This window comes from Triticum aestivum, chromosome 5D (genome assembly GCF_018294505.1).
Source record: "Triticum aestivum cultivar Chinese Spring chromosome 5D, IWGSC CS RefSeq v2.1, whole genome shotgun sequence".
Lineage (NCBI taxonomy): Eukaryota > Viridiplantae > Streptophyta > Magnoliopsida > Poales > Poaceae > Triticum > Triticum aestivum.
In genome coordinates, this window is record NC_057808.1 from 104,629,601 (window position 1) to 104,636,730 (window position 7,130).

At 48.3% G+C, this 7,130-nt stretch overlaps 1 protein-coding gene across 1 annotated transcript; it reads right to left on the reverse strand.

Moving 5' to 3' along the window:
* Positions 1-417: 417 nt before the first annotated feature.
* Positions 418-1,080, reverse strand: LOC123120321 (probable E3 ubiquitin-protein ligase plr-1). Its single transcript, XM_044540294.1, has one exon. The coding sequence runs from the start codon at positions 1,078-1,080 to the stop codon at positions 418-420; it is 663 nt and encodes a 220-aa protein (XP_044396229.1).
* Between the last annotated feature and the right edge of the window lie 6,050 nt (positions 1,081-7,130).

Consider the following 7,130-nt stretch of genomic DNA (forward strand, 5'->3'; position numbering starts at 1 on the left):
ACAAGAACAAGGGATGTGGAAGGTTGGCGGCAAAGGCTATAGAGGTGAAAGCGAGCATGACTAGGCCAGAGAGGGAGAAGGAAGCGGCTACGGGGCAGAGGCGGCGGCGCTTGGGCGCTTGGACCGGTAAGGCGGGGAAGGTGGAGGATTAAGGCGCGCGGGATGGTGGGTTTTTGTTTGTGTTTGCGATTTTTTTACTGAAGGTTATCTTTGTTTTTTAGAGTGGGATGCGGAAGGAGATGAAACGAAAAATGACTACGTAGTACATACAAACATCAACGCCCTTTTAAGTTTCAAAAAAGAAACATCAACTTCTTTTTTTATATTCCTTCATATCCATATTAATTGACGCACACTTAGTACAACTTAGAGGTAACACTATTAATTTGTTGGAGATGCTCTAATCAAATGTAACGGTCAGAAGGGAAGCACCATGCTGCTTGGAGTACCATTTATGCAATCATCAGTAGGCAAATGCACAGAAGGCAAGTTCAGATCAGAAGCGTCAGAAAGTCCTTGGCCGAGTGCCATCGCCTTCAGATCACAAGTGACAAGTGTGGAGTCTAATTCACTGGGCGCAGCCAGGTCGAGTCTCCGCCGCTTGGCTGCCTCCGGCCCATCACCGGATGGCACCGCCGCCTCGGCTTGTGCCCGGTCAATGGCACGTTGCTCCTCGACGAAGGTCATCGCAAAGCGGCACACTGGGCAGCGACGGTTAAAGCGAAGCCGGTCGAAGATGCAGCGCTGATGGAAGGAGTGGCCGCACGGCATCGTCCTCAGCTTCTTTCCGCCTTCCCGGAATTCCTCATAGCACACCGCGCAGTCTCGTTCCCTTGTCTCGCTGACTGCCGGAATACGCAGATCTAACATGGCTCGCCCGGAGGCCCGGTCCATATGCCTTCTTTCATATTCCATTATTTCCCTCTCACGCAATTCTGCAGCCAGTTCCTGGCGCAATTCTTCTCGATCTCTTGTCCTTTCCCTCTGAAACTCGTCAATTCGTTCCTCGCTCCACCCCCACCTTCTTCTCGTTTCAATCATAGCCTCATCTAGGAGACGATCTTGATCCACATAATCCATGGCTAGACTTGTCTAGTTTAGTTCTCGAATTCAGGGCAGGGAGCGGGTAGGGAGCAAATTCCACCAAGAAGCTAGAAAAGCCAATATATATAAGTGTCTCCTGTCGAACTGTGGTATGATTCGGATATCAAAAGCTTGAGGCAGGGAAAATGTCCGTCTTCCACTGCATATCGGATTGGATTAATCGCTCAGTAAAGCGGATGGCAGGGCCCGCTCGGCCCGCCCTGACCTGGGCTGCTGCAGGGCCCAGTCTAATGTGCTCAAACTCTGGCCTGGTCCCTGCGTTATCCAGCCGCAGTCCCCGAACTACGTCTCGGTTCATCGGCGCTGCGGCGGCGCCCGCGGCCGCCGTCGTCCCGATTGCGAGCTTCTACTGCACTGTCCAGAGGGGGCGACATGTGGGGAGCTGACCACGGAGGAGATTGTAGGTCATCATCATATTCACCCTGTGCAAGATGGAACCGGCTCCTCTGCCGTGATGAAGGCACGGTAGGGAAGCTACAGTAGCCTGCATTGCCTCTGTGATTTTTCACTGCGCGCTACAGGAACTCGTGAACAGTATGGTGCTACAGAAGGTCCGCTACAATACATATTTACTACCTGAACTCTGCTACAGTGCATATTGCTACAGGACCCTGCAGTGCCTTCTCTGAATCCCACTGCGCGGCTACTGTAGCTCCCTGCCGTGCCTTCAGCACGGTAGAGGAGCCAGTTCCGTGCAAGATCCCGGGCGGCGTATTCGTAAAGGTATGCCACCATGTCGCCCGTTTCACATGCCTTCGCCAGCAAATCAGCGTCGTGGCCAACAGAGCATCGTTGGTGCAGCTGAGCAAGTATTGATTGTCTACAAATTTTCCTATTTACAATGTAATTAAATTTTTTTTGCTTGTTTTGCAGTGTTCAAGTGAGTACTTCTTCGTGATGCTCCAAGACGCCTACGCCCTCCCCAAATGTCCATCACAAATCTGGGAACAGTAGCATCCCAAAGAAGGAGAACAACTCCTACTTCTTACCCTCTTACCTCTATATAAGCGGTAACAAAACATCTGCATGCTCAGTAGATTTTGTTTTTTGTATGTGTAGTTGTGTACTCCATTGCATCATCGGCATTTCATACGGTTACCTAATTTTGGATGTAGCAATAATGTTGATCATGCCCCTCTACCATCTTCAATTTAAATTACTCCTGAAAAGTTGGTTTATGGTGTAAAGGACATTGGAAATTGAAGGTTAGCTTCAAGTGCTAGAATGAGTATTAAGTAGTAATTTCTGAACATGTTCACCCTAAAAGAAATCTGAACATATTCCATGCACATGCTTTGTAATGACAATTATGGGCTCAGTCCGTCAGTCCTTGTACTCGAACATGTTTATGTAATCAATGAATTGCCCGTGAGTGGGCCATTTTGCCTAAAGAGGGAAAAACACTAGATATGCTAATTAAGTGAATATTAAGCTATTCACAGTTACAGCATTACAGTTGTTAGCGCGTCAGTACTTTTTGCACAGGTATGTGTATGCTATCCTAAATCACGATACAAAATATCTGCCAGTTCGTTCCCAAAGTGCGTGTGATCATCTATGTGAGAAAATGAAACTAGAAATTCAATCAAATATGATCTATGATACATTATAGTTTTGTTTCAAATATTTTTATCATTTTTTCATCAAGATGGTTATGTTCTAGTAAAGATAGGTAAGTGACCTTACTACACACCCATGAGTGGAACTCTCACTTGAGGGTAGGGTATGGTGAGTACAACCCCCTCTGCCCAAACCCATACCCACAGAAATCTTCTATCCCCACCCACTTCAATACCCATGGGCACAAATTGATCCATGTCCATACCCATCGGGTATCCTATACCCAATGGGTATCCAATCAGTATAATATATAGCATTTACATTTTAAAACTGTAGAGAAATGAGTCTAAAATTCAAATGATGTGGGGCCAGCAGACTAGCACCGACGCAGTCTCCTTAGTTGGGTGGCCTCTTGGAGGCGACAATGGAGTACGCGCAGCGGTTAGTGGAAGCCCAATGCCGTGGGAGGTGGCGGTGGGAATCCGGATCGCTGGATCGAGAGTTGGACAAGAATCTGGTGGCGATGAGTCGAGATTTCATCGTTTCGATGAGTCACATACACTAGTAGAAAACAAGCATTAGAAGCGGGCCCCGGAGGCAGTTATGTCCCCATGTTACGAAGCCACCTTTAATAATCCAGCAGAGACGGTTATTTCTGTGATCGAGGCGGTTAGAAATTTAAAACCGCCTGTATTAAGAGAAGGAAACGGTTAGAAAATTGGAACCGCCTCCAGTTCGTAAGCATTTGTGGTGGTTTTTGATTTGCAACCACCTGTGTTGTTCTAACACCTATCCTATATATTTCCTCTGCCTCGTTCCTCACACTGCCAAGCCTCGAGTGCTCGCCGTGCTGCGTGTTCCCGTGCTATGTTGCAGTGCTCGTCATCGTGTTATGTGTGGCCATGTCCAGTCTCGTTCCCTTGCTGCGTGTGGCCATTCTTGTCGCCGTGCTGCGTGTGGTAGTGGCTGTGGCTACCACCAAGTTTCGAACGACTAAGGTTTAGGGCTCAGAACCCCTACATTATCTCCTAAAGCCCAAACCCCCCACACAGAAATTTCAACTCAACTAGATTGCAGTGCTTAATTATACAATAGGTAGATAGCATTCCTTACTACTGCATCTAGTGCTTAATTAGTATTGCCACTACTACTCGTCGGAGGAGATGTAGATGACGCCGGAGCCAGAGGCCTCGTCGCCGTGGGTGCCGGCCAGCATCCCGCCAAATGGGTGGTGGTTGTCGTCGGTGTTGCCGAGGCTGATAAACATTTCCTCCAACTCGCCCCTCGCATTGGCCAACAGGACGCGGTTGGCAGCGACCTCGCGCTCGTTGCTGATGGATCCGGTGATGGTGCGGTCTTCCACCACCACGTTGGTGGTGCTTCGGCTGCTTCAAGTTTTGTCCATACTGCAACTGCTTCATCTTCTCTGTAAAATGCAAAGTGCCTCAACTTCTTTGTTATAATGGAATTTGCTACAACTTCTCTGCTTCATCTTCTCCATAAAATGCAAACTGCTTCAGTCTCTCTATCAAAATGGAAACTACTACAACTTCTCTGCTTCATCTTCTCCATAAAATGCAAACTACTTCAATCTCTCTCAAGGCGATGATGCCACTGCTGAAAAGAGCTGGTGGACAAGGCAACAGAGGCAGAGTAACTGACGGCGGTGGTAGCGGATGGAAGGTGAAGCCAGCAAGCTCCCAGAGGCCATGGGAGTCATGACGCTGGGGACCAGCACCAAGGAGAGCACCACAGCAAGTTCAATGGGCATCTTGGCCCAGTGGTGCACTAGTAGAAAACGGGGCAAAGGTCACAGGGCAGTTTTCACATTAGCCCCGGTTCAGTCACGAACCGGGACCCATGGGGGCATTCGTCCCGGTTCGTGAGCCCAGGGGGCCGGCCGGGGCCTCGTGGGCATTGGTCCCGGTTCGTATGGAACCATTTGTCCCGGTTCGAGCCACGAACCGGGATTAATGGTCCTCCCTCCTGGCCCACAACCATTTGTCCCGGTTCTTGGCATGAACCGGGACAGAAGGCCCGGATTTAGTACCGGTTCATGCCACGAACCGGGACCAATGAGGTGCCTATATATACCCCATCGCCACGGCAGAGCACTCCACAGTGCTCTGTTTTTCTCTGGCCGGCGAGGGGAGGGCTTTGTGGTGCTCTAGCTCACCTCCTATGCACATGAGGTGTTCGATGAAATGCCCGAGCCACACTAGTTAATCTTTCTCCTCTCAAAACTCGACCTCCGAGCTCCATTTTCCTCGAGATTTGTCTAGGTTTAGCGGCCCTATTGTCGAGAGGTTAAATTTAGTTGAAGAAGAAAACAATTACTTGAAGGAAAAAATAAAAAAATTGAGGAGGAGAAGATGATATTGGAGTTGCATGTTGCGGATGTCGTCGATGATCACAAGATCAAGATGGATGCAATGCGCTTGAAGATTAGAAAGATTAGAAAATATGCCATTCATACCGAGGCTTGGTATCATTATGCCGTTGGATTAATTGTTACCTTGGTTGCGATTATGATCGCATTTGTTTTCGCATTGAAATGTTTTACATAGTTTCAATGTATGGTTTAATTAATTAGATGCTCTGGAGAGCTATATATATGTTGTTAGATGAGAACTATGTATGTACTTTGGTTCTAATGTGATGATGAACTTCTATTAATTTGGTCACTTAATTATCTATTCATGATGTTCTGTAATGGTTTTTGACACACTTAATTATATATAATGCACGCAGATGAACCGGCAATGGATGTACGGTGACAGACACACCTCCGAGTACATTAAGGGCGTGCATGATTTTCTCGAAGTGGCTGAGGCAAACAAGCAGAATGGTTTTATGTGTTGTCCATGCCCTACATGTGGGAATACGAAGTCTTACTCTGACCGGAAAATCCTTCATGCCCACCTGCTTTACAAGGGTTTCATGCCACACTATAATGTTTGGACGAGACACGGAGAAATGGGGGTTATGACGGAAGACGGCGAAGAAGAAGAGGACGATGACAACTATGTGCCCCCTGAATACGGTGATGCTGCAACGGGGGAAGCTGCTGATGATCAAGAGGAACCAGACGATGTGCCCAATGATGCTGCAAGGGGGGAAGCTGCTGAAGATGAAGAGGAACCAGTGCCCGATGATGATGATCTCCGCCGGGTCATTGTCGATGCAAGGACGCAATGCGAAAGTCAAAAGGAGAAGCTGAAGTTCGATCGCATGTTAGAGGATCACAAAAAAGGGTTGTACCCCAATTGCGAAGATGGCAACACAAAGCTCGGTACCGTACTGGAATTGCTGCAGTGGAAGGCAGAGAATGCTGTGCCTGACAAAGGATTTGAGAAGCTATTGAAAATGTTGAAGAAGAAGCTTCCAAAGGATAACGAATTGCCCGACAGTACATACGCAGCAAAGAAGGTCGTATGCCCTCTAGGATTGGAGGTGCAGAAGATACATGCATGCCCTAATGAATGCATCCTCTACCGCGGTGCGTACAAGGATCTGAACGCATGCCCGGTATGCGGTGCATTGCGGTATAAGATCAGACGAGATGACCCTGGTGATGTTGACGGCGAGCCCCCCAGGAAGAGGGTTCCTACGAAGGTGATGTGGTATGCTCCTATAATACCACGGTTGAAACGTCTGTTCAGAAACGAAGAGCATGCCAAGTTGATGCGATGGCACAGTGAGGACCGTAAGAAAGACGGGAAGTTGAGAGCGCCCGCTGACGGGTCGCAGTGGAGAAAAATCGAGAGAAAGTACTGGGCTGAGTTTGCAGCTGACCCAAGGAACGTATGGTTTGGTTTAAGCGCGGATGGCATTAATCCTTTCGGGGACAGAGCAGCAATCACAGCACCTGGCCCGTGACTCTATGTATGTATAACCTTCCTCCTTGGATGTGCATGAAGCGGAAGTTCATTATGATGCCAGTTCTCATCCAAGGCCCTAAGCAACCCGGCAACGACATTGATGTGTACCTAAGGCCATTAGTTGAAGAACTTTTACAGCTGTGGACTGGAAACGGTGTACGTACGTGGGATGAGCACAAACAGGAGGAATTTAACCTGCACGCGTTGCTGTTTGTAACCATCAACGATTGGCCCGCTCTCAGTAACCTTTCAGGACAGACAAACAAGGGATACCACGCATGCACGCACTGTTTAGATGACACTGAAAGTATATACCTGGACAAAAGCAGGAAGAATGTGTACCTGGGCCATCGTCGATTTCTTCCGACCAGCCATCAATGTCGAAAGAAAGGCAAGCATTTCAAAGGCGAGGCAGATCACCGGAAGAAGCCCGCCATGCGTACCGGTGATCACGTACTTGCTATGGTCAATGATTTACACGTAATCTTTGGAAAGGGTCCCGGCGGACTAGCTGTTCTGAATGACGTTGAGGGACACGCACCCATGTGGAAGAAGAAATCTATATTTTGGGACCTACCCTACTGG

Bases quoted from the DNA above. Each gene is read 5' to 3' on its own strand.
- LOC123120321 (XM_044540294.1), bottom strand. From the start codon at position 1,080: ATGGATTATGTGGATCAAGATCGTCTCCTAGATGAGGCTATGATTGAA.